General features: G+C 37.3%; 2 protein-coding genes and 1 pseudogene across 6 annotated transcripts; 1 reads left to right on the top strand and 2 right to left on the bottom strand.

Moving 5' to 3' along the window:
• The first annotated feature begins 3,829 nt into the window (after window positions 1-3,829).
• Window positions 3,830-16,438, top strand: LOC148692484 (ubiquitin C-terminal hydrolase 13-like; annotated as a pseudogene).
• A 715-nt stretch (window positions 16,439-17,153) lies between these two features.
• LOC137744746 (uncharacterized) lies at window positions 17,154-21,048 on the bottom strand. 5 transcript variants are annotated; one of them, XM_088682025.1, is made up of 9 exons: window positions 20,839-21,048; window positions 20,483-20,724; window positions 20,223-20,266; window positions 19,982-20,117; window positions 18,998-19,083; window positions 18,434-18,516; window positions 17,926-18,215; window positions 17,571-17,657; window positions 17,154-17,433 (listed from the first exon to the last, which is right to left on the bottom strand). In XM_088682025.1, the coding sequence occupies exons 3-6, from the start codon at window positions 20,240-20,242 to the stop codon at window positions 18,435-18,437; spliced, it is 324 nt and encodes a 107-aa protein (XP_088538151.1). In that variant the 5' UTR covers window positions 20,243-20,266; window positions 20,483-20,724; window positions 20,839-21,048; the 3' UTR covers window positions 17,154-17,433; window positions 17,571-17,657; window positions 17,926-18,215; window position 18,434. The 5 variants fall into 5 exon arrangements, with proteins under 5 accessions (XP_088538151.1, XP_088538154.1, XP_088538152.1 ...); XM_088682028.1 differs by having other exon boundaries at window positions 18,159-18,215; XM_088682026.1 differs by having other exon boundaries at window positions 17,154-17,657; window positions 20,223-20,384.
• A 4,137-nt stretch (window positions 21,049-25,185) lies between these two features.
• On the bottom strand, window positions 25,186-26,818 carry LOC137716948 (uncharacterized). The gene is made up of 2 exons (XM_088682022.1): window positions 25,710-26,818; window positions 25,186-25,401 (listed from the first exon to the last, which is right to left on the bottom strand). The coding sequence occupies exons 1-2, from the start codon at window positions 26,791-26,793 to the stop codon at window positions 25,364-25,366; spliced, it is 1,122 nt and encodes a 373-aa protein (XP_088538148.1). The 5' UTR covers window positions 26,794-26,818; the 3' UTR covers window positions 25,186-25,363.
• Window positions 26,819-26,848: the final 30 nt, after the last annotated feature.

Here is a 26,848-nt window from a genome sequence, read left to right as displayed (position 1 = left end):
TAACCAAATTAGGTGTGCAACGGTGAGGTTTACATTCCGAGTAATGTTAGGGAGACTAAATTTGTAGACAAAATTTTGTAAACTAAATGACATGGAAGTTGATAATTGGATTATTACTTAAGCGTTGATAAACATGCTCATTTCTATTGGTAACACATCATTTAGTTTGCAAATTTAGTTTACAAATTTAGTCTCTCTAACATTACCCTTACATTTTTCTTTTACAACTATATTTACACATAAACACTAAATAGCACTACTAAACTTTCCTTGATCGGCACTTCTAAACTTTCCTTGATCATCACTTCAGAACTTCCTTTTATTTTGCATGATATGCTATTGTAAACTAAACCAAAAACAATCAAGCAATAAACAAAAACACAACGGTTTCAGAGTTCCTCCAATATAGGAATACCTTTCTAACAACGGAAGCTTTATTAATTACCAACAAATACAAGAGAATTCACAAACACAAAGTGTTCTCAAGTATACAAACTTATGCCTCTCACAACTCTCGCACACAAACTCTATTCCACATCCATCTATTTATACTAATAGATGTCATAGGTTTACACAAAGTATCTATTATTATTATTATTACTAATAGATGTCATAGGTTTACACAAAGTCCCTAGAATATAGGAAACCAAATCCTATACTAAAACCAAATCCCAAACCAACTAGGAAATACAAATCCAAATATCTTGCGTCCAAGATATCCTAATCCTTTTTAGTTTAGACATGTTGATTTAATGCCAAATCCCACGTATGCATGCTTCTCTGTTACGATCGGCATCCCGAAGACTTTTTCAGTCAACCTGAGGGAAAAATAAACAGAATTTCAAATTCAAACGGTGAGCATTTTTTCAAACCCGAAATTGAATCATCACAAAACGAATTTAGTGCAACCATTATAAAAAATGCTGCTGTACATTTCATGACCTACTACTTTTTTCGTTGAGTTCTGAATGCTCTGTATGCCACTGATTAGGATTGAGCCACTGATTAGGATTGAGTTCTTTCCTCTGGCATTCCTGCTAAACTTCTTGGTATCGCCTCTTCTCTGCACTTTCCAAACCAAAAACAATCACAAATAACTTGATTACAAAAGAAAAAAGAAAAAGAAAAGGCCCAAACGGTGCCGCACAGTGGTTAGGGTTCTACCTACAGTTGATATTTATCGTTCTCCAGCCTTTTCTTGAACTGGAAGCTCGTTTTCTCACGCTCTAGCTGACGGAATTCAGAGTGTGGTACTGGTAGCTGCCCGGAACAGAATCACGTGGCAAAGAAACATTGGAACCCCCAGTCATTTATCAAAAATAAACAGGAGCATTTTTGTTCATCACTATAAACAATCATATATGATCAGTATGCACCTAATTGATTGACACGTGCCATTTACTTAACCTTCGTTATTTTTTTTTTTCAAAATTAAAATAGTAACATTTAATGTGAAAGTTAAAGAGTTAGGTGATGAGATATGTATCAATTAATTAGGCATATAGTGTTGGAAATCAAATCATAGAGAAATCCCCATGATTGTTGTAATCATCCTCTTCTATAGGCCAACACCTTATTAGCTCCTAAATTAGAGTAGAAGAATTCTCTTTCCTAGTTTGGCTAAATGTAATCCGTATATATTTGTATATCCTTGTACAATTGTAATCAATAAAAGAAATTCAATCATTCCAAATCATCATATTATACTAAATTAAGATGGTATCGGAGCTAGGGTTTCCCTAGCTCCTGATTACTGTTAGTCTACCTATTGCAGGCTCTTCCCTCTTCCAACTTTTCATGGCTTCCATAGTTTTTTCATTCTTGTTTTCCAGATTTCAACATGGCTGGAAATGATAGCACCAATTCATCTTCAGACGTTTCAAGTCCATACTATATTCAACATTTTGATAACCAAAACAATTCCTTAGTTTCCCAACCACCGAATGGGGAAAATTATGCTACTTGGAGTCGGGCCACATCGCCTTTGTCACTAAGAATAAGATTGGTTTCATCGATGGAACGTTGAAAGCACCATCTCTAGACAAGAAACCCACCGAGTATGCTTTATGGGATTGCTGCAACAAGATGATATTATCCTGGTTTGTCCAATCCGTCACGCCTGACCTTGCTCCATCTGTGATTTTTGCTGAGACCGCTCAAAATGTGTGGGAAGATTTTCGCGATAGGTTCTCACGTAGAAACGCTCCCCGAATCTACCACATTCAGAAGGGAATAGCCTCTCGCTCTCAAGGTTCGATGTCTGTGGCTACTTACTTCACAAAACTACAAAATTTATGGGATAAACTAGCTACATATAGAACTCCACCCACGTGCCAGCGCAAGGAAAAATCTGCTTTTGAAAAATATCATGAACAGGACCAAACCATGCAATTTTTGTTGGGATTAAATGATTCCTATAGCGCTGTTTGAGGGCAAATGCTACTGATGGATCCGCTTCCAACTGTTCGCATGGCTTATTCGTTAGTCAGTCAAGAAGAAGCCCAGCGTGAAATTGGTTCCACCAACACCAAGAACTTCTCAATTGCTGCCATGGTACGAAAATTTAGCAACACTTCTAATTCGAATAATCATTCAAATTCGAATTTAGGACGAAGCAGAGATAATCTACACTGTAATTACTGCAACAAAGATCATCATACAATTGAAAATTGCCATAAACTCCATGGATATCCTCCAGGACATCCACAACATCGTGACAATAGTGGCACCAACAGGTCGGGTAGCAGCAGTGCCAGCACTGGTGGACCCAGCCACAACAGTGGGTGGAAAGGCCCAACATCCTCTTTTGCCAATTAGGACTTGGCTTCAGGGCGGATTATTGGTTGGGGTAAACCATGCGGAGGTTTATACTTCATGTCGCTGGTCAACCACAACTCAATCATTTGCCATGCCACCATCTCCAACCACACCTGGCACCATCGTCTTGGCCACCCATCTTCAACCCATTTGCGTTTGCTTTCTTCTTCTATTCCTATTTTATCTAGAACTTTGGATAATAATAATTGTGTTGTTTGCCCTATGGAAAAACAAACAAGGAACCCTTTTGTGAACAGTTCTATTTCTTCTAATGCACCATTTAAGTTAGGGAGTTTTAATGAAAAACTCACGGTTCTGTTTACTTTAACGAAAAATCATATTTACACTAAAAAGTTAATCCTGGTACTATTCATTTTACCCTTTATATTGTCCTTATCATTAAAACTCAAAATTTTCAAATTCTTTTCATTAGTTTTCCTTTTAAGTTAATTCATTATGACATATGGGGTCCACATAAACACCACACACATTTGGGGGCCCGTTATTTCTTAACTATTGTGGATGATTATACACAGTGCACATGGGTTTTTTTTTAATGGTTCATAAATCTGAGTCTCCCTCATTAATTCAATCTTTCTTTTAATTCATTCGCATACAATTTAATACCGCCATCAAAACAATCCACTATGATAATGGCTCTGAGTTTTTATCTTTAAAACATTTTTTCCTTACCAATGGAGTCGAATTTCAACATAATTGTGTCTATACTCCTCAACAAAATGGTGTTATTGAAAGAAAGCATCGTCACATCCTTAATGTAGCCCGTGCGTTACGTTTACAATCCAATTTGCCCATCTCTTTTTGGGGGGAGTGTATTCTTACTGCCTTTACCTCATAAACCGAATACTCACTCCTCTATTATCCAACAAAACACCTTCTGAGTGACTTTACCTTCATCCACCCTTCTACGATCATTTTTAGCTAACATTACATGTGTCACTTAACCCACTTCTTTTCTCAAGCTATTGTCGAACTCCATTGGAGAAATGCCATGAAAGCTGAACTTGATGCCCTAAAGCAAAATAATACCTGGACACTTGTTCCTTTACCACATGGTCATAAGCCCATTGGTTACAAATGGGTCTATAAAATCAAGTATAATTCTGATGGGTCCATCGAGTATCACAAAACTCATCTTGTTGCTAAGGGCTATACTCATATTGAAAGTGTTGATTGTTTGGAAACTTTTTCTCCTACAACCAAACTTACCACTGTCTGTTGTCTACTTGCCATTGCTGTATCTCAGAATTGGTTCCTTCATCAATTGGATGTCCAAAATGCTTTTCTACATGGGGACCTTGACGAAGCAGTCTATATGGAAATTCCACCTGGTATTCGCTGACAGGGGGAGAATTTGGTATGTCAGCTCAAAAAGTTCTTATATGGATTCAAACAGGCTACCCGAAATTGGTTTGCAAAATTTTTGCATGCTATTCAAGGAGCAGGTTTCCAACAATCCAAGGCAGATTATTCCCTTTTTACATAGATACATGGAAACTCTTTTACTGCTGTTCTTATTTATGTTGATGACATAATTGTGGCAGGAAATGATGAAAAGGCAATCAAAAATCTAAAAGACTCCCTCCTGCAACAATTTCATATCAAAGATTTGGGAAACTTAAAATATTTTCTAGGCATTGAAGTATCATGATCAAGAAAGGGTATCTTCATATCCCAACGAAAATATGTTTTGGATATTTGAAAAGATGCAGGTTTATTGGGAGCTCGACCAAGTACTTTTCCAATGGAGGAACATTTGAAGTTGAACCCTGATGATGGCGATCTTCTCCATGATCCTACAAAATATAGAAGATTGGTAGGGAGATTAATTTACTGAACAGACACAAGGCCTGATATTGTTTATTCAATCAGAATTTTGAGCCAGTTCATGCAAAATCCACGAAATCCATATTGAGAAGTAGCTTTACAAGTATTAAGATTTATAAAAGGGGCTCCAGGTCAAGGGTTATTCTTTCCTTCCTCAAATAATCTCACACTACGAGCCTTTTGTGATTCTGATTGGGCAAGTTGTACCACCACGAGACGTTCCATTTCCGGATATCGCATATTTTTGGGAAATTCCCTTATATCTTGGAAATAAAAAAAAGCAGACAAATGTGGCACACTCATCAGCAGAACCAGAATACTGTTCTATGGCATTGACATGTTTGGAATTAACTTGGATACGATATATTCTTGAAGACTTGAAAGTCCCAAAAAATCAACCAGCATCTCTCTTTTGAGATAATCAGGCAGCTCTCTACATTGCAGCAAATCCAGGTTTTCATGAACGCGCAAAATACATTGAAATTGATTGTCATATCGTGCGAGAAACATTGCAAGCCGGCTTGATTTCACCATTCTATGTTCATTCGCGAGCACAAGTAGCAGACATATTTACGAAACCATTGGGAAAGGAACAGTTTCATGCTTTAAGTGGCGAGTTGGGACTTCGTGATATTCACTCTCCAACTTGATCCAACTTGAGGAGGAGTGTTGGAAATCATATCATAGAGAAATCCCCATGATTGTTGTAATCATCTTCTTCTACGGGTCAACACCTTATTAGCTCCTAAATTAGATTAGAAGAATTCTCTTTCCTAGTTTGGCTAAATGTAATCAATATATATTTGTATATCCTTGTACAATTGTAATCAATAAAAGAAATTCAATCATTCCAAATCATCATATTATACTAAATTAAGATATAGTGAGTATTACACCATAATTGTGATGATGAGCAAAAATGATTCCAAAATAAATTCAACATTTTTTAGCATTCTCCCAAAAGATCAAATCAATACCAGAATCAAATCCTCTTATAATTAAACAGTCATCAAAACAGTATCATGGCTCGGGCTATAAATGCTTTATTGATTAATAAATCATAAAGCATTGACCTGTTGTAAGATTAGGGATGGAAACAGTTTAGTTTGGGAATGGAAATACTATATTCATCCCCATAACCACAAAAGTTAACCATATTTCTAGCCGAAAATCAACCATAGGAGATTATCCCATAGCTACCAGGTAACGGATTCTCCATCGGTTAACGGTTATATCCATTTTCGTCAAGCAAAAAATATATTTGTTCAGTTGCTGCATTATAATTTAGTAAATATTAATTTCATCACTAAATATTTGATATATAAAATGATTCAATAAACGGATCTTGTGGAGTACAAAAACTAAAGCCTTGAATTTAAAATATTGATGATGTTGGCTAATCTTTAACATCTTTCATAAGCACCATTGAATTCTGATTGATTTGATTCAAAATTTTTGAACTTTCCCACAAAATGCAAACTCACACAACGCAACTTTTGTATTTTTAAGGTAATGGGTACAGTGAATGACAGGATTTTTACCACCTGCAAAAGTAAGGATAAAAATACTTAAAAACACTTGTACAAGAACAAGGTTTTTGTAGTATGAATGCTCATGCAAGGTCGTTCCCACATGGACTAAATGAATAATTTTTATTTAAACTAATCTTTAATTACCTATTTAAAACAAAATTTGGAAAAAAGTTGATTTTGGAATTTAAAATAATAAAAACGAATTTCAATTAAAACAATTAAAAGGATTTGGCAAAAATAAAATAACTAAAAGAAAACTGTTTTGAAAATAAAGTTGTAAACTAGAGTTCCGCTGTTACCTTAACAATTTTATGTAGTTCTTCTAATTACTTATGACTTATACATGCATATTTTGAAGGTTATGTTTTCCTAAAGTATGCTCTACTTGGACCCTTAATCTAGACCATATATCAAACATCCAATATGCCTATGATATTCAGAGAAAATCTAAACATGCAAGATTGATTAAGCTTTATGAAACCCTATTCATCCTAAATGAAATTACAATTAACCACAAGAATCCCTCGTCAATTTCAGGGATTGACCTCCGACCAAATTGCATCAAATTATTTTTCTAAATATTTTAATGGTGATCAAGTATTAAGACAATTGGATAGTTTCGAACTCCGTGATTAATAATTCAAAACCTACATGCATAAATTCATAAGTAAATTGAAAAGAAACTATATATTTTTGCTAAGACTCGTGGCATCACCCTAACAAAAGAAAGTAGTTACACACAATCATAAAGAAAAATATTATTAAAAATATGGATAGAAAACACCTTGCAAACAAACTTGAATCATCAAAAGCTCTCTGAGCCGAGTTCTCCAAAATAATGCCTCCTCAACCCTAATGGCTAATTAGCCTTATTTATACTACTATAAAACACAATCCTTCCTGAAAAAGGTCTTCTAGGAACTAGGAAACAAAATAGAATAAGATACCTAGGAAATACATTCCTATTCTTTGGGAAATCTGGCTCGTTCATTGTATTTTTCTAAATATCCACTAATGTAAATATTTTAAATGATGATCAGGCTCGGTCATTGTATTTTTCTAGGGTCGAGGAATGTAGTTGTAAAAAATATCAAAACCGGAGCTTAAATGGCTATTAAATAATGATTTTTCGTTTTTAACCGTCCAAGAATTTTGTCTCATTACCTAATCCCTGAAAGTTTGCTTTGATTTTTGGCGTGTGTGGTTTTGGAGTATATAGAAACAAGTTTGATGATTAAATCGTTGAAATTAATTTTGCAGACTGTAAAAACCATCGAAGGAATTAAATATGCCAAACATGTCTCTCAATTTTGCCAGATGAAATTTTAAGGGGGTGTAGCCAAATTAGGATTTGATAGGATTTTAATAGACTTTAAAATCCAAGTATAGTCAATTAAGATTTTAAAAGACTTTGAAATCAGAATGTAGTCAAGTTAGGATTTAGCAGGATTTTAAAGAATACATTCAAATCCAAGGGTAGACAATTACGTTTTAAAAAAAAAAAAATCCATCCAATTTTAGGTGTAGTGAGAATATCAAAGATTTACTAGCTATGATTTTAAGGAATGGGGGATTTTGATGGATTTGAGGGTCGGTAATATAAATACCAAATGCTATCAACAATCCAACCTTCCCCACTCTAATTTCTTGTCATGCCATAATCCAACCCTAATCCACCCTCACTCACCTCTCCTCTCCCACTCTCCACCGAATCTCCCATTTCCCATTTTCTCTATTCGATGATTTCGGATTGTGTTTCGTGTGGTTGTGTTGATACTGCACGGAGAATTTTCCAACAAATGCGAATCACTTTTCGTGTGGGTGTGTTGATAATGCATTAGGGCTTTTTAGGTTTGGGGAGCTGCTAATGCTAATGCTAATGCTAATCACACTAATAGCATACACTGCGTGATGATTAATCCACCCAACAGCACTAGAATCCCATCTCATCATCCCATTGCTTAAAGTAATTTTTCATTTCATTTTTCCTCTGGGTAATTTCCAATTTTCAATTGCCCATTGGCATTTGCTGCTACTCAAATCGTGCTACTGGACATTCAAATTAATGAATGTCCAAATGATGTATTTTGGTGAGTATCAGATCTTGAATTTCTAACGAGTCATTCTTCTGACACGTGTGTGTGGCCGTAGCCTTCTACATAGAGGAAGTATGGTAAGGCTATTACCACCTATTTGGATTAATATTTGAACTTTGGACTTGAAAGAATAAAATCCCAAAAGAGCTAAAGTGAAGAAACTCGCCCGAGGCCCAACACCAAGCCAACCCATTCATCTCAAGACAATATGGTAACTCCTCATTGATGAAAAGGTTATGTGCTTACAAGAGAAATGACAACCAATGGAAATCAATCATTCTAAGTAGTCACCCTAATATTGTTTATGAGGTTATAATTCTGATTTTACTCCTTGAAAAATCAAAACTATAAAAATAATTCTTCCACCCCTTTCTCTCTAACATCTTGGCCGATGGCAGTAGCTCCATAGCCTAATTGAAAAACAATAGATTAGTCCTTCTATAGGTGTCTAGATATCAAATATAGATTAACAGTATAAGTGGGACAACAAGAATTTACTTGGAAACCGTGTGCAATTAAACAATTATGGACAGATTGAAATCTAGGTAATGAAAAGGCTGAACATATTAAATCAAGGGTTTTCATTTATTAAGGGATCATCTTGAGGTTGGACTGTCAACCTTTTGAAAATTGGCCGTGGCTTATGCTGTACAACATTAATTTGAAACGCCTTTGCAAGTGACCCTCTACCACAATGGTGGAGAGGAGTGTTGCCCTTGCATCACTCCGTGGGTTCGAACCCTATCGGCTTCCTAATCTGACAAATTTATCGTTTGACAAAATAAAAAATTTGAAATGCCTTTAACCATATTTTAATCATATTATAGAACCTACTTTAGACCTTTCTCCTTGATTGTTGTATGATGTTGCAGACACACAACACCAGTTCAATGCAAGAGAAAGTGAATGGGGATTCACATCATTCATGCCCCTTGATGATCTTTTTGACCCTAGTAGGGGTTATCTGGTGAACAGAACAGTTGTGATTGAAGCTGAAGTTGCTGTCCATAAGGTTCCTGACTATTGGTCATAGTATATTGGGCTCAAGAATCAGGGAGCAACTGGTTATATGAATTCTCTACTCCAGACTTGGTACCATATACCATACTTCAGAAAGGTTGTTTACGTGATCTCCTGTTGTTATTGTAAGCTCAACATGAATTGTCTTTTGAAATTTATATGCAAGATCTTAATTTTGGAGTTACTTACCAGTGTGTGCATCATATGCCGACAACTGAGAATGACGTGCCTTCAGGAAGCATTCCTTTGGCACTACAACGTTTATTCTATAAACTTCAATACAGTGAAAGCAGTGTTGCAACTAAAGAATTGACCAAGTCTTTTGGTTGGGATACAAATGATTTGTTTATGAAACATGAGGCGCAGGAACTTAATAGAGTTCTTAGTGAAAAGCTTGAAATGAAGGTATGGGAATGTTTCAGTTTTTTTCCATGAGTATAGTTTGTGTTCCATTTTCATTCTGATGATTGTTCTTTGGGTCCAGGGAACTGTTGTGGAGGGTACAATACATCAGTTAGTTGAAGGACATTACATGAATTACATTGAATGCTTCAATGTGGACTACAAATCTAAAAGGAAAGAATCTTTTTATGGTAACATTCTTTGGCACAATTTAAAGTGTTAGGAGTGTGAAGTAGTTGTTGTGCCTTGGCCCGTTCGTTAGTGCGGAACCGAGATTCAGATTACAACCTCACCAAACTCACACACAGTTGAACAAAATAAAATACAAGAAATAAAGACACCGAGAAATTTACGAGGTTCGGCAAAAACCTGCCTACGTCCTCGGAGAGATATTGCTCTTCACTATGAGAAAAACAGTACAAGTTACACATGAGTTAAATCGACATAACCCAATCCCATATCCCTTGTACACCCACTCATAGAATTTTCCCAAGAGCCTCACTCTACCCCAAGAGTTCTTTCACAAGAGTTCTTTCACTCTAGCTCTCTTGATTTCTCTCACCCTTACCCATGGTAGAGCCAAATGCTCTCACCATCTCTTTGGATGTTTTACATCTCTTCATCCCTCTTCCACTCTCTCTTCACCCGTGCCCCTTCTTATGCCAAATAATTATGGCTTTGAAAAAGCCACAAAACATGGCTTTGAAAAAGCCACAAAACATGGAGCAATTTAAGCCACAAAACAAGCCACAAAACAAGGAAACATAATCCTCATCATGATGTTCCCTCATCACTATTGTTTTGTTTCCTAGCCTAATTTGGCCACTATCCAACAATCTCCACCTTGGCCAAATTGTACCAAAGTCCATTGGCCTTACGTACCAGCATGCACACTCTGAATCCACCTCATTGGTCCTGTTCCGATTCAGTTACGGCCAATGCATGTGCAGCTGCTGCAAGCTAAAAATCACCATTTAGCTTCAGACAGGATCTCAACACATCCTCGTCTCCTCCAGCAGGTTTTCCTCCTCTTCATTGTCTGCAACCTGGAAACTCGTCAGCGCGCCTATTTCCAGCAACAACCCATCGAGCCAGACAAAATTCCCACACTTCCTCCTACCTCAGGACCTTCTCATCACCTGTGAATCCCATAGCTCCACCTGCTACAAAACCCCTGCAACACTTGAGACTAAACATCACTAGGAGAAGTGTTGCTTCGAGTACCTAGAGGGCATACTCAAAGTCTTCCACCACAAACTTGCTAACCCGGCCTTGCACCCGTAGCACTGTGGACCCTTGCCTCCGGAACCGGATCCGAACCTGATGTCTCTCTCAGATCCTCTTTCCAATTTTCTTCCACGATTTCAACCTTGAATAGCTTAAGCAGTCTTGTGCCCACCATCATCCATGGTCTCTTGTGTGTATCATTCCACACCAAAGAAGCTTGCACCTGCTCCAAACTTACTGTTTCTTTCCTTGCAGTAAAGTTTCACAAGGTTCTCGTACAAATCTGAAAGTGAGGTAAGAAGAAAGAGGCCTTTGTCTTCTTCCTCAACATCAACTTTCGCAGTTGATCCAAGCATCCCTAAACACGGCTTCCATTTCTTCAGGCTTCCATTACTCTCCTTTACCAAGAGCAAAACCGCCTCTCCCTTTAAACTGCTCAACTGAAAATTCCATGGTGAACAACAAATCTGGACCTCCAACGAACCAAAGCCCCCAACGATGCTCTGATACCAATTGTTGTGCCTTGGCCCGTTCGTTAGTGCGGAACCGAGATTCAGATTACAACCTCACCAAACTCACACACAGTTGAACAAAATAAAATACAAGAAATAAAGACACCGAGAAATTTACGAGGTTCGGCAAAAACATGCTTACGTCCTCGGAGAGATATTGCTCTTCACTATGAGAAAAACAGTACAAGTTACACATGAGTTAAATCGACATAACCCAATCCCATATCCCTTGTACACCCACTCATAGAATTTTCCCAAGAGCCTCACTCTACCCCAAGAGTTCTTTCACAAGAGTTCTTTCACTCTAGCTCTCTTGATTTCTCTCACCCTTACCCATGGTAGAGCCAAATGCTCTCACCATCTCTTTGGATGCTTTACATCTCTTCATCCCTCTTCCACTCTCTCTTCACCCGTGCCCCTTCTTATGCCAAATAATTATGGCTTTGAAAAAGCCACAAAACATGGAGCAATTTAAGCCACAAAACAAGGAAACATAATCCTCATCATGATGTTCCCTCATCACTATTGTTTTGTTTCCTAGCCTAATTTGGCCACTATCCAACAGTAGTTTGTGAATGTCAAATTGTCAATACATGCCGCTGGTTTCTTCTTATTTCTTTGTAGACCTCCAGCTTGATGTGAAAGGCTGTCGGGATGTTTATGCTTCTTTTAGTAAGTATGTGGAAGTTGAACGTCTTGAGGGTGACAACAAATACCACTCCGAAGAACTTGGTTTGCAGGTTAATTACCAAATTCTATTGGTGACTGTATTTATACTGTAATTCTAATCTGAGGCTGCTATTAGTTGTATCCTTCCGCAAACCACTTTACAAAACTAGTGGTTTTACATTATTTCCTCTTCCACTTAGATTTTTAATATATGGTTCTCACAACGTTATATTTTAAGTTCTGATTGGATGCCGTCCTTAGTTTTTTTCTTTCCATTAAGTTGCTTGCTGAAGTTACTATCTCCCACAAATATTACTTTGCAATGAAAATTTTAAAATATTGTTCTCAAGGAATATTTTGGATGTTTATTCCAGGATGCTAAGAAGGGTGTTCGGTTTATTGACTTCCCTTCAACTTCAGCTAAAGCGATTTGAGTATGATTTTATGCGGGACACTATGGTTAAGGTTTGTACTGGAAGCTCATCTTCCTGCTTCAACTTCACCTGTGCTTTATACATGGAGCATTGAAAATGTAACATTTTAGTACTAAGGTTAAGCTTCTTAGTCGAAAACGAAAATGTAGAATGTGAAAATAATTTCTTTACATTTTTAATGTATTCACATGAAGGACTTGAGCTTACCTAATGGTTTCAATCTTACTTTGATTTTAATTTTTTTCATTATTGCATTATAAAACCCTAATTGTATGGGTTTATTTATTTATTTTCAGAAAAGCTGCATCATGAACATTCTTTTTCGCCACCGGTTTAATTGAACTATATCAATGTAGTACATTTTTTCATTTGAATTATATATATTAACCTAATTCGTTTTTAACTCTTGGGCTACGATTGTCTGTTCAGTGCGATAATGACATTTCTTATATGGCAAGCAAATAAGTTATCACGGTAAGAATGTTGCATTATTTGTATTTTGCAGATAAATGATCGCTTTGAATTTCCTCTCGAACTTGACCTTGATAGGGAGAGTGGAAAGTATCTATCACCCGAATCAAAAATGAGTTGTGTTTGTTGGGAATCTATATTTCTCACATTGCTTTTCCCATGGATTTGGGCTCCACAATTCGGTTTACCTGACTGCCTGATTGACAACCATAAAAAAAGCACCTGTTCTGTTATTTGCATTTTTTTTTTTTCAAGTATTAATTTGGTGTTAGTATTTCTTTGTTTGGATTTAATGGATGACTAGGAGTGTTCTTGTTCATGCATTTCATATATGTTCATAACTTGTCAGTTGATGTAATTTGACCTTGCTTGTTTTAGGTACAAGTTTGATGATGAACTTGTGACAAAGGTGGATGTGAAGAGGGCTTTAGAAGAGCAGTATGGTGGTGACGAAGAGAGAGTTTTTATTGTGGCTATATCCCAATTGCTCCACTCATCCTTACTTTTAAAGTCAATTAACTGTCGACTGACCTATTGTTGTCTTCTATTCCCAACAATTGCTACGGACCGATCCTAACTTCAATAATACTCCTTTTAAATTTACAAGATACTCAAATGCATACATGCTTGTTGTATATACGGGACAGTTATAAGGACAAAGTAATATGTAACGTGGAAGAGAAAGACGTAGCCGAACATCTGAGGGTAAACTGCTTGTCTTTACTTCTAGTTAATGGTAGTACAAGTTCCGGTTTCTAGTGTCGGACTAAGGGGCTGAACCCTTTTTCTATGATTCATTTCAGATAAGATTGAAAAAGAAAGAGAAGAAAAAGAGATTTAAGGAACAAGCACACCACTACACTATTATTAAGATCGACCATTGACACCTCTGGAAGAATCACAATCAGTATGTACATCACAATTCCTATCTTTGAAAGGATTTTCTAAACAAGCATAAACTTGGAGGCACTGCTCCCTGTTCCTTTCGTAATTCATAATTCTCATTGTGTCTCGGTTTTTACTTCGCTCTGTCTGGCACTAAGTTTTCAAGTTTATGAACGAATGATTATAACTGTCAATTTCTCTTGCGAAATTGGAATTTAAAAAGTTCTTAATTTATATTTCCATAATCATTATGCTTCCAGTATTGGACGAGGCATTTTAAATGAAGTTATTACAGTAAAAAAATTTTTTGATGGGCAGTGATAAACATTTGATCTCAGATTTTGAAATGATTGGTAGTGTTCTAGCTTTACATTGGTGCCAAGAAGAGCTAATGATGACCCCTTGTGTTTTTACAGATTGGACAAATTGGAGGGGTATCAAATAAAATGAACAATGCGGAGCTAAAGTTGTTTTTGGAAGTAGAGTTTGGACCAGTAATCCAGTCTTACTATATTCTTGTTATGACCTGTGTTTTGAGGCTTATTGAAGTTCCAATTGCTTTATGGAAGACATCATTTATTACATTTTCTTCTTGTATAAATTCTCAAGATTCTACATCCTATTTCTCTGCCTAACAAAACTGAGGAAGATATCGTGCTTTTCCTTAAGCTTTATGAACCTGAGAAAAAAGAACTACGGTATGGCTCTTTCTGCTCAGCCGAATAGTTCTCTTTTGACTCATGTTTGCTGATTTAAGTTTCTTTTCTGTTTCCAGTTTTGTTGGCAGGCTTTTCGGGAAGAGTTTTAATAAGCCAGTAGAGATTTTAGCAAAGTTGAATCAACTTGCTGGTTTTTCCCTTGATGAAGAAATTGAAATTTATGAGGTGTGTTTCACATTAACTTTGTAGCTTCAGCTGTGTCTTAACTTAATATATGCGTACATTTAGAATGTATATGTTTGATGCATGCTTTACCGTAGCATTCTTATACAAAAACTTATGTATGTGTTTGTCCTCTTACTTTGTTGTCACTGTTTTTTTTATATTGGATTTTGTTGAATGTTGAACCTAACTATATTGGATGATTTGATGTTATACAGATGAGATCGTTCATTTCCATTCTTTGGAGAAACCGATGGAGGAAGATTTTTGTCAACTCATTACAATCAAGTAAGTGCATCGTATTGGTCTCCTCTGTTGTTTACTCTCTCTCTCATAAGCATCATGTGGGGTGGGTACTAATTATGCTTTGCCTTTGACAGAGCTCTGATATTTTGTACTATGAAGTCTTGGAAATCACCCTGCCAGAATTGCAAGGCCTGAAACATCTAAAAGTTGCTTTTCACCACGCTACAAAAGATGAGGTCCATGTGAAATACTTGGTCTGCATCTTCTGCGTGTGGACGATTAAAATACTTGGTTTGATATGAAGTCTTTTTTCTTATCAAGAAACTTGTCAACTTTTTTATCCGTCGGTAAAATCTGAGACTGACCAAGCAAGGAACCAAACCGCAAAATATCCTCTTAGCCAGGAAAACGCTAGCACAGGAACAGAGCCAACCCAAAACCAAACGGTTAAAATTCCATCCAAAATTAATCAAAACACAGAATAAAAATCAAAACACAGCAGTTAGAAAACATACCTCAGTTGTAGAAAATTAACTTCCCAGCAATGCAAAAACAACCGATGCTCAAACGGAAAACAAAATCCGAAATAAATCCGACCAAAATCGGTGCAAATCAAACATAAACAAACACACAAACCGCGTATATGATCTCTTGTCTACGCTTGGAAGCTACGAAATTGAAGAATTTATTCCTCATATTGATTCTACTTGATATATCATTAGTAGGATCGCTAAATCATGAAATTATCCAAAAATCCTATGTCGTAGAAAATTGAATATTGCAGGTAATCAAAAGCTCAAGAATTTTACACAGAAGAACTAACTTTCAAATAATTAAATATATAATTACAGGAGAAACGATACCTGTGTATGGAGGTGCTTCAATGGAGTGGGGAGAGAGAGAGAGAGAGAGAGAAGCTTCGAAATCGGGAGGAAGAAGCCGCGAGTAGGTTTTTGATTTTTAGTTGCTTCAGCGGAGGAAGAGGTGGAAGAAAAGAAGAAGAAAGAGAGAAACGAAAGATGCTTCCAGTATCTTACGGAACCCACAAAGGTGAACCCCTTTGATTTTCTTTTGCTAAGCAGGAGAAATGGAGGGTGAATCGGTGTTGTAGTTGGTTGTGAGATAATGACAAAGAAGTCGATTGAAAAAAAGAGTCCAAAAGAGGAAAAGAAGAGCAGGGAGCAGGTGGAACATTCCAGATTTTTTAGCCAAAGCAACGGAAAGCAAAAGATAAATCGAGAACACAATCCAAATGGAGGATTCCATCGATGACAGATGCGTGGAAGCAATGGGCAGAAGCGGCATTTCGGTGCCCCAAAAACCAAAGAGGAACAACCGGTGGAAAAAGACGGGCAAAATCGTCCGCCCACTGGTCATCCACAGTACCACCTTCACTGAGTTTTAGTACATAGAGACTAGCAATTGATACTCGCACATTGCTGCGGGTTAAAAAATTGTATGAAAGATTGTATATACAAAATATAAAAGATTAATATTGTTTATGTTGACAGCATTAAGAAGATTTTCACATATAAAAAATTTGATTGATAGTGGATGGCAAAAAGATTAGATGTGGGTTTATTTAAGTAGTTTTTGTGGCTTTTGATTCAATAGTAGTACTTGTATATAAAAGATTATGAAATACATGCAAAAAGGTATCAAAAAGTATTGTTTGATTTACATTCATAACAGATGATAAAAGTTGTTCACTGGAATGTCAAAAGTTTCCCTGTAGTTTTCTTGATTGCCAAGAAAGGCAAAAGAAAAAAATAAATAAAAGATGCAATAAATTTAGATATGAAGAAATTTATAACATCTCATTTAACAAAATTTATCGTTTGATAAAACAACAACAAAGCTTTTTCCCACTAAGTAGGGTCAGCTATATAAATCCTAGAACGTCATTGCGCTTAGTTCTCCGTGAGATCTACGTACTCTAAGTCTTTTTCTAATAGATAACTGTAAATGATGTAAAGGATGTAAAGTAGACATGAAATGATAACTATATTGGCAGAATGAAAAGGATGTCCACTCTAAACCACATCTTTTTCACTAATAACATCTTACTTTTTTTTTATTTTTTTTTTAAAAGAAATGCAAACAGACATTCTAGTAATATCAAGCAAGACTACAACTTTTATTCAAAGGTCAATTCTTTTTCTAAAAGAAAACTGTATGTTACACAAATTTATTGAATTAGAATCAAACTAATGAGATTAAAGCCAAAATTTAAAACTAATGCACAAAATATATTCGAGAGGCCAAAAAAATTTAAAAGTAAATAGGAAAAAAAAGTTTAAAATGTCGAAACATTTTGTTATACTAAAGCGGTAAAGCCCTTGGATAGCTTGAAAATCTTACCCTTATTCATTCTTCACCCTCAATGTACTATGCTACACATTAACACAATAAGATATAATCAATAGCATAATTATTATTTTGCGAAAACAATAACAAAAGGGAACTGTTATTTTGCATTCTCATTATTGCAGATACCTAAGAAATTAATATAAACCAAAAGATGACAAACCTATTACTTTGCATTCTCTTTATCACAGATACCTGATAATTCCCATCACCAGAAACTCTTACTTCGTATAAACCATATGTATGTAACCTGTAGGAAAGTAAAAAGAAATTAACTAAACTATCACTCAAGAAGAAGAGTAGAAACAAATCCATTAGTTTTAAGTATCGTAACACAAAACAACCACCAACCCACACCAGGGGTAAACTACCCATCCTGGCATAACTCCAACACCGCAAGAAAGATGTTAATAAAATATTAGTTCCAATACATCATATTTGCTACTATCATTTTTAGGATTCATGTGGTTTTCCACGAATTGTAAAGCATGTATATACAAAGTGAGGTTTGCCAATACCTCCAGCTATTTCCAAGTGTGCCCTGGTGTGGTTTTTCCTCTGAAACATGCAGTTTTTTTTTTTTTTTTTTTTTTTTTACCTGTATTATTGCCACCATCAACCAAAAAGGAAGGAAAGTTGACAAAAAAACAGCCATCTTAATACCTTTTAGGAAAACTTCAACCACAAAACAAGGACTGCATTTTGAGCCTATGAAAAGAAGAATAACCCAAAATACATTCACGATTATTACCTGAAGCTTTCTAGCTTTCTCTAAAGCTTTCTGCTTTATCAATTCCTTTTCCCTTGCCTGTGTAAATATTAAAAAGTTTAAATCAAGTTCTTCTGAAAATTAAATAATTCACATAATTATGTAAAGGAGCATCTTATTATTTTGAAAGCAGTTGAGGTGGGTTCTATACCAACGAATAACTTGAAGCATATCAAAGTTAATAAGTATTAAGAGGGGTGAATAAAACTAAGCAAAGAGAGAAGGTATTGAATGATCAATGATAAGAATTTGGTCACCTTATTTGATCAATGCCAATGATCCTGAAGTGAGTGTTAGGTGCATTAAAATTTGTATAGAACAAAGCTTGAGAAGCACACATCTGTGAATGATAAGAATAATGTTGGATTTTTTTTTTTTCCTGTTAAATGGAATGGTGATAATTTGATTTAGTAATTAGAATATCTAACACATAGTAGTAAAAAAGTTTAGAGCGCAGACAAAGCATTTAAAATTTATTGAAATACAATGTGAATTTGGTGGACTTATAAAGAATGTAATGACTCACAAAAGTATAAACATTTTGGAATGGAAATTATCAAAAATAAACAACATAAAACGTTAAGTCAACCAATATAAAGATAGCTTTTTTTCTGTATTGTATGTACGTTGTAGTATTGGACGACTTAATGTTTGCTATGCGACATTTTCGAATGACCAATAAATAAAATTAATACAGAAGCAAATGCAATTAGATGCTTTAAATAAATTACTTGTCAAGTCAATCTAAACCCTTCACATTTTCCTTAAATAACCCGAAGTTGGTACTTCAAAAATATTAATTTAGCTACAAAGAAAACTACCTGAAGATTCTTAACCTGAAAAGGGCACCCAGCAGGGATAAAAACAGCTTGCCCCAAATGTTGTTCAAAGGACCATGGCTCAATTCCTGATAAAACAGGAAGAAAAACAAAAGAATAAAGTTCAGAATTTTCAAAACCTGAATGCTGAAAATCTCAAAGAATATGAAATATTCAAGATCACAGTCACATGCACTACAAAAAGCAAATTGATGTACACTATCTCTAAAGTATAGACCAGTAAACAATTAGAAATGCAGGTCATGGTGTGTAGAGTAATTTGCACAACACGGGATTTACAAATGTAGTTCAAGTGTAAAAGCCAAATTCAAATAACACAGGTTTCCATTTAAGAAACATGTGACTTCTTCAATTTGAACAAAATTCAAGATAAGTGGCCAAAACATTATGATTATTAAGCTAGTAAATAATGGATTCACCACATTTATAACTCAAGAAATGCAATCCACCATCAAAATTTTATTCATTAAATAGTGGACCCTATATCTTTTGCTAATGAATATTCAAAGTATTTGGCGATAAAATAATGAACAATGGAATAGATTAATCATCAATTAATTATCAACTAAAAATAATATTCATTAAAAATGAGGTTTCTGCAACTCTAGATTTTGCAAATATTGATAAGTGCCGAAAGATGAGTGGTGGAGATATAAACAGAGGTTAATGGTCCAACTCAGCAGATCAGTTTAGTGGTTAGTGTTTGTTAGCCTGTTAAGTATGTGTCGTGAGAGCTAAGCAAGGTGATTAGTTGTTGTTTAAGTTGGTAGCTCTCTCTCTCTCTCTCTGTGTTGATTAGTTAATTCATTCATACAATTACAAAGCAATTATTATACCATTCTCACTCTAAATTTCCTTTTCTCTTTTGTTTACTCTGCAGTTCTCAAATATTTCAGCATAGTTAATAGCAAACGTCACACCATGTCAATAATAATTACCAAATTTTATAAGGAATTTCAAGTGCACCTGTTGATACTCTACAGCCGATAAGGCAGGCCAAGTTTGGGAAGGCTGGATTCTCACCTTCTCTGGGCGTGTTAATACACAGCAATCATCATGAGAGAGAGGGAGAAAGCGGGTATTCGTTGAGAGCATTTGAGTACTGTATATTGGTACAAAATCAATTAGATACTTGGAATTAGATAAACATCTTCCAATGCTGAAAACTGCAACTTGAACAAATCCAGAATAAAATGAAAATAATTACCGAACATAGGAATAAACCATAGTTTCTCAAACGGCATATTCAACCTGCATACATACATTTCCAAGTAAATTCATACCTCAACCCAAACTTCATACAATATCATGAATTACGCAAAACACACATAACCATCTCGTCCCTTGCATCTGAAACCCTGTTCTTCTCCTAACTCATAACACAATGGCAGCAATTTACACAAATTCTAACAACAAATTCTCCAAAAAGAAAAGAAAAAACAATCAGAAAAAGATAAATTAATTTACCTGAAAGTTCAAATCTTTTGGGGTTTTGGGTTCAGTATAAATACCAGAGAGACGAAACCCAAAAGAAAAATTACTGCCATTTTTTTTCAAAATCCCAACAGCTCCGGTCATTACAGAAGGCTCCAATCTGCGAAATACAGTGAAATTTTCGAAAACGCCAGTATTGGGGAAGATGAAGGAGCTCTTCAATTAGCATAAAATGGATGAGCTGCGAGAGAGAGCTCGAGAAGATGGAGCAAAGACTGAGAGAATCAGGACGGGAAACAGGCCACATTAGCATAAAATTATGGGGAAAATTAAAAAATAATGACTTTCCTGGCAAAACAAAAGGTTTTAGGAGGTCGTGGAAACCCTACCAAATTTGATGTGGGTGTTGGAAGAGAGAATCTGACTGTGATTGGTCAGATCAGAGGAAGAAGAAGAGAGGAATCTTTGAGAAAGAGAGAGAGCTGGCTTCGGCTGTTGCATCCTCCTTCGCATTACGCGATGATCAACACGTTGAGAATCAGCAGCAGCGTAGAGCATTACCGCCATTTCACTGTTCACGAACAGTTCGTGAAAACCAGCGGCAGAGGGAACCCGGTTTTAGCATATACACAGGGAACCCGGTTTTAGTATATGTATAATATGATATACAAGAAAACCCAACAACAACTTTTTAAAAAATATGGAATCTCACAATGGTTGAAGAAGACAGAATGAATTAATTTTGCAAAAATTGTCCAAAACGGTTAAATTGATTTTGTAAAATAATGGATAGCGAGTTGAACTGATTCTGAAAAAATAGTGGAGAGCGGGTTGAACTGATTGTGCAAAAATGGTGGAAGACGTGTTAAACTGATTCTGGAAAAATGGTAGATAACTGGTTGAACTGATTCAACAACAATGGTCGATGACGGATTGAATTGAATCTGAAAGATGGTTGGGACAGGTTGAACTGATTCTGCAAAAATAATTGAGGACAGGTTTAAATGATTCTGCCAAAATGGTGGAGGACGAGATAAACTAATTTTGTATAAATGGTCGAAGACGAGTTGAACTGATGTTGCAAAAATGGTGGAGCATGGGTTGAATTGATTCTGAAAAAATGGTCAAATACGAGTTAAACTAATTCTGTAAAAATAATCGAGAACGGGTTGAATTGATTCTGCAAAAATAGTTGAAAACGGGTTGAATTGATTCTGCAAAAAATGTTTGAGAACTGATTGAACTAATTCTGCAAAAATGGTTGAGAACGGATTGAACTGATTCTAATAATAAGGATACAAACTGATTCTACATATAGCTTCAAAACTGATTCTGCAGAAATAGTCAATAATGAATTGAGCTTATGACACATATTTATTTTGTTGGAGTTGTGATAGCTGAGTTATATTAATAGTCCTAAAATCTTAGGGATATAGTTGGTATTTTAAAACATTGTTTCTATATTTTGAGTCGTACTTGAATTGTTTTTATGTTTTTACCCCTCCGACATATTTAAAATCTAATGAAATTCCTTGAAGTAAGTGATAGTTTTTGTCTTTACGTATAGCCACCCTTAAATGAGAATCTTCGTAAAATCTCCATCAGCTCATGTTTTTTCGCACAAATTTCTTAAGGTTGACACGGAAATTGTGCAAAAACACATGAGTTGAGAGAGCTCACAAGAGTCTTATTTTGGGAGAATTTTCCTTAGCATTTCTCTTTGTGCGGAATTACATCTATAACTTTATTTTGTAAAAGAATGATGTATAATTGATTTTGATATTGATTCAAGAGGCAGAACCGCCTATTTGTAGTTACAATAATGCCTAATATGGTTCCTACAATCAAGCCAAAAACATTCACAAATAAGGAAAGGAATTATTTACAATATAAACAAAGTCAACATTCCTATTCTAAGCTTGATCTTCTTCAACACTCCCCCTCAAGTTGGAGTGTATGTTTATGACACCCAACTTGCTAAGTAGCACCTCAAATTGTGTCGAGCTTAATGGTTTAGTGAACAAATCTGCTGGCTGATTTGTGGTTCGAATGTGAGCTGTCTGAATCGTCCCTTCTTGTACTTTTTCTCGAACCAGATGGCAATCTATCTCTATGTGTTTGGTTCTCTCATTAAACACCGGATTCGATGCTATGTGTATAGCCGCCTGATTGTCACAAAACAAGGCTACTGGCTGCGTGTGATCAACTCCCAAATCCTTCAAAATGTTCTTCAACCATGTAACTTCGCAGCAAGTGGTAGCCATGGAACGATACTCGGCTTCCGCACTTGAACGTGATACCGTTGTCTGTTTCTTAGTCTTCCAAGAGACCGGTGCTTGCCCAAGTAAGATGCAGTATCCCGTGATCGATCTTCTTGTATCCTTACAACGTGCCCAATCGGCATCACAGAATGCCCGCAATTGTAGTGACCCTGTAGATGGCAGTAGGATGCCTTGGCCCGGTGTTCGCTTAATATACTTAAGCACTTTGTGGGCTGCCTCCAGATGCGGTTGTCGTGGTTTGTCCATGAACTGGCTCAGTACATGTACAACATAGGTCAAGTCTGGCCTAGTTATGGTCAAATATATTAATCTCCCAACCATTCTTCTGTATACCGAAGCATCTTCTAACAGCTTTCCATCGAGCTGTGTAAGTGATAAATTCGGTTCCACAGGGAATCGAGAAAGTTTGACACCCAAAAAGCCTGCATCATCCAAGATTTCCAAAGCATACTTTCGTTGTGACAAACTAATTCCATGTCGTGACCTGGCAACTTCGATGCCAAGGAAATATTTCAACTGCCCCAAATCCTTGAGTTTGAATCAGTTAGCCAAGAACAACTTTGTGTTTTCTATATCTTCCAAATTGTTTCCTACCAGTATAACATCATCAACGTATACAAGCAACACTAGGAAGTTGTCTTGACGACGTCGGACGAAGAGAGAATAGTCAGATCGTGACTGTCGGAATCCCGCGGCCTTGAGGGCAGTGGAAAGCTTGATAAACCACTGCCTAGATGCTTGTTTTAACCTGTACAACGACTTGTGCAATTGGCAGATCCGATGCTCCCCCTTTCGTCCGAAACCAGAAGGCAAGGACATGAAGACCTCTTCATCAAGGTCACCATTCAGGAACACATTGTTCACATCCAACTGATGGAGATGCCAGCCACGCAGAGAGGCCACACTAAGAAGAACACAAACTGTCACCATTTTGGCAACGGGGGCAAAGGTTTCCCGGTAATCAACGCCTTCAACCTGACTGTAGCCCTTGGCCATTAAGCGGGCTTTGTAGCGTTCAACTGTGCCATCAGCCTTCAATTTCACCTTATACATCCACTTACAACCGATCGACCGCTTATGAGGAGGCAACGGCACCAAGCTCCAAGTCTCATTAGCTTGTAAGGCAGCAATCTCAGTTTTCATGGCATCACGCCAATGTGGGTGTTGGACTGCCTGAGAGAAACTTGTGGGTTCTTTAAGAAGAGTAAGTTGAGCAAGATATGTTTTGTGAGGGTGAGAAAGGTGAGCATAAGACAAAAACTGAGAGATCGGGTGAGCCGTACCTAAACGGGTGACCAGGTTCGAAGACGATGATGAGGCGAGCCGGGAAGGGAAGCTAGTCTCGAGATGAAAGTCCTGCAAATAGGCGGGCGGTCGGGTGGAGCGACCGCTGCGGCGCGGAGCGGGGCTGGTAGGCGGGGGTGACGGTGGTGGGGAAAGGAGAGGTGTCGGTGGAGAGTGAGCGGGGAACGGAGAAGGAGAAAGCAGAGGTGTGAGTTCGGCAGGTGTGGGTTCTGCAGGAAGTGGGTTAAGAGAGGTGGGGTTAGGTGGGCCGGGTGTGGGTGGAGGCCCAACGGGAGGTGTAGACAGGTGGGCTGCGGAAAGGGAGTCCAAATCAGAGGGTAAAAATGGGTCAGGGTGCGATGAAGAAATGTTGGGAATGTGGGTAATATGGGGATGTGGGGACGCAGCGAAATAGTGAGGAAGAAGAAAAGGAAACACATCCTAAAAAAAACTCACATCACGAGACACAACGACCTTTTGTTGACTAAGATCAAAAACCCGATAGCCTTTTTGACCATAAGGATAGCCCAAAAAAATACACCGAGAGGCTCGTGGATCAAATTTGGAACGAGTTTGGGCATGGGTAGAAGTAAAGCATAAACAACCAAAAACACGCAAATGGGAATAACTGGGAGTTTTGTTAAACAATTTTTCATACGGGGTTTTGCCATCGAGAAGAGGAGTAGGGGTACGATTGATGAGATAAGCTGATGTGAGAATGGTATCCCCCCAAAAATGAGTGGGAAGCCCGGCCTGAATAAGCAAGGCACGTGCCATATTTAACAAGTGTCTATGTTTTCTTTCAGCAACCCCATTTTGCTGTGGTGTGTTGATACAACTAGTTTGATGCATAATACCTTTATCTGCATAGAAACTGTCAATTTTGAATTCAGGGCCATTATCACTACGAATGATTTTAATTTTGGAATCAAATTGAGTGGCAACCATATTGATGAAATTAACTAGAAGAGGCCGAGCATCAGACTTGTGTTTCATAAGGTAAATCCATGTGCATCTAGTATAATCATCAACAATAGTAAGAAAATACTTTGCACCCGAAGTGGAAGCAATTTTATAACCACCCCATATGTCTATATGAATTAAATCAAAACTAGAATGAGTAGTAATTAAACTGGAAGAAAAGGGAAGCTTGGTTTGTTTAGCCAAGGGGCAAATTATGCACTTGTCGGTATCACAAGATGCATGTTTAAAAGTAGTAATAGGAAATAATGGAAGAATTCTGGTAGATGGGTGGCCAAGGCGTTGGTGCCAAAGGATGGGATGGGTCTTGTGTGCCTGATTGTATGTTCCTTTCTTGGTATGGTCGAGATAGTAGAGGCCCTCCCGTTCAATTCCCGTCCCAATCATCGTCCTCGAACGTAGGTCCTGTATGATACAAAATTGGTTCAGAAATATTGTAATACAAGATGAATTGGATAACTTGCTAATTGAAACCAAATTCAACTTAAAGAACGGGACACATAAAACGTTCTCAAGGATCAAATTGGGGGACAAGACAACTTTGCCAATGTGAGTCACTTGTGCTACGGATCCATTCGGCAATTCCACTGTGTGATTAGTGACAGGCCTCGAGGTGGAGAACATGTCGGGATCATAAATCATATGATCTGTGCAGCCATTGTCTAAAATCCAAGTGCTTTGTTTTCCATGAGAGTTGAGTGAAAAGGCTTTACTTGAGAGTTCTTCATGGGTTGCAGGATTACTAACATGATTGGCAGATGAGGATTTATTGTGTAGCATACTCAAGATTTGTTTGCACTCTTCAGCAGTAAACGGGAACTTCATCTCCTTCCTGTCTGTCAAACACGTTGCTGCTTGATTCCCTTTGGAAAGCACTGCCCCAAAATTAGCCTCAGCCGCTGCCTTCTTCTTGCGGCAGTATTCTGCCGTGTGACCTTTCCAGCCACAAAATGCACATTTGAGGTGTGCCCAACAAGTCTTGGCAGTGTGGTTTGTCTTGTTGCACTTGGTGCACTTCAACTCATCTTTTTCTCCTTCGGATTCACGGTTGGCATTCTTCACGGCAAACACAGCCGCATCCGGTTGTGTCGAAGCTTTTCCTGCTGTTACTTCCGATTGCTTCTCATGCCTCAGAACAAGGGAGTACGCCTTGTTTACTGTGGGTAATGGATCTTGCAGCAAGGTGTTGCTGCGAACACTTGCATATGAGTCATTGAGGCCCATGAGGAACTTCATAGTTTTCTGTGTGTCCAAATATGCAGCCAGTTCCTTGATTGAGCCACAGGTGCAGATCGGAAAAGTGCAGAGAGCGTTACGGGCATCCCAGAGTCCCTTCAACTTTGTGAAGTAAGATCCCACAGACATACCTCCTTGCACACAATCATGAATCTCGTTCTCGATATTGAACAGTTGAACCACGTTCACATGCGAGAATCGCTCCTGTAGTTCCATCCACATCTGCCTGGCGTTCTTGCAATTGATAACGCTGCTAGCGATGTCTTTCGACATCGACCCTAGCAGCCAAGTCTGGACCAGATTATTGCAGCGATTCCACTGCTGCCATTCATGGAGATTCTTTCCACTTGGTTCTTCGATCGAACCGTCTACGAGTCCGATTTTGTTCTTGACCGTTAAGGCCATAGTCATGGATTGTTTCCATGTGCTGTAATTGTCTTCGACCAAGGGCTGCGGCACAAGAATAGCACCGGGTTGGTCTGAATGATGAAGATATAGTTGATGAGTAGGATTATCCCACTGGGTTCCTGAAGCCGTGCCTGATGCTTTGTCGTCTGCCATGGAGGTCGGCTAGGGTTTTGTTGTGTTTGTTTTATTGCCCAGATCAATGCTCTAG

Source organism: Pyrus communis, chromosome 12 (genome assembly GCF_041283825.1).
Source record: "Pyrus communis isolate YQ-2024b chromosome 12, ASM4128382v1, whole genome shotgun sequence".
Classification (NCBI taxonomy): Eukaryota; Viridiplantae; Streptophyta; class Magnoliopsida; order Rosales; family Rosaceae; genus Pyrus; species Pyrus communis.
Note: the sequence above shows the minus strand (reverse complement) of the source record. Positions and strands in the feature narration are given on the sequence as shown.

Excerpts from the sequence above, each read along its gene's own strand:
- LOC137744746 (XM_088682026.1), bottom strand. The coding sequence starts at position 20,242 with ATGGTTTATTCCTATGTTCG. Across the intron at positions 19,084-19,981 it reads CGGCTGTAGAGTATCAACAG|GAATTGAGCCATGGTCCTTT; the intron begins GTGCACTTGAAA and ends CTGTTTTATCAG. Across the intron at positions 18,517-18,997 it reads TTCAGGTTAAGAATCTTCAG|ATGTGTGCTTCTCAAGCTTT; the intron begins GTAGTTTTCTTT and ends TATCATTCACAG.
- LOC137716948 (XM_088682022.1), bottom strand. The coding sequence starts at position 26,793 with ATGGCAGACGACAAAGCATCAGGCACGGCTTCAGGAACCCAGTGGGAT. Across the intron at positions 25,402-25,709 it reads AACCCATGAAGAACTCTCAA|GACCTACGTTCGAGGACGAT; the intron begins GTAAAGCCTTTT and ends TGTATCATACAG.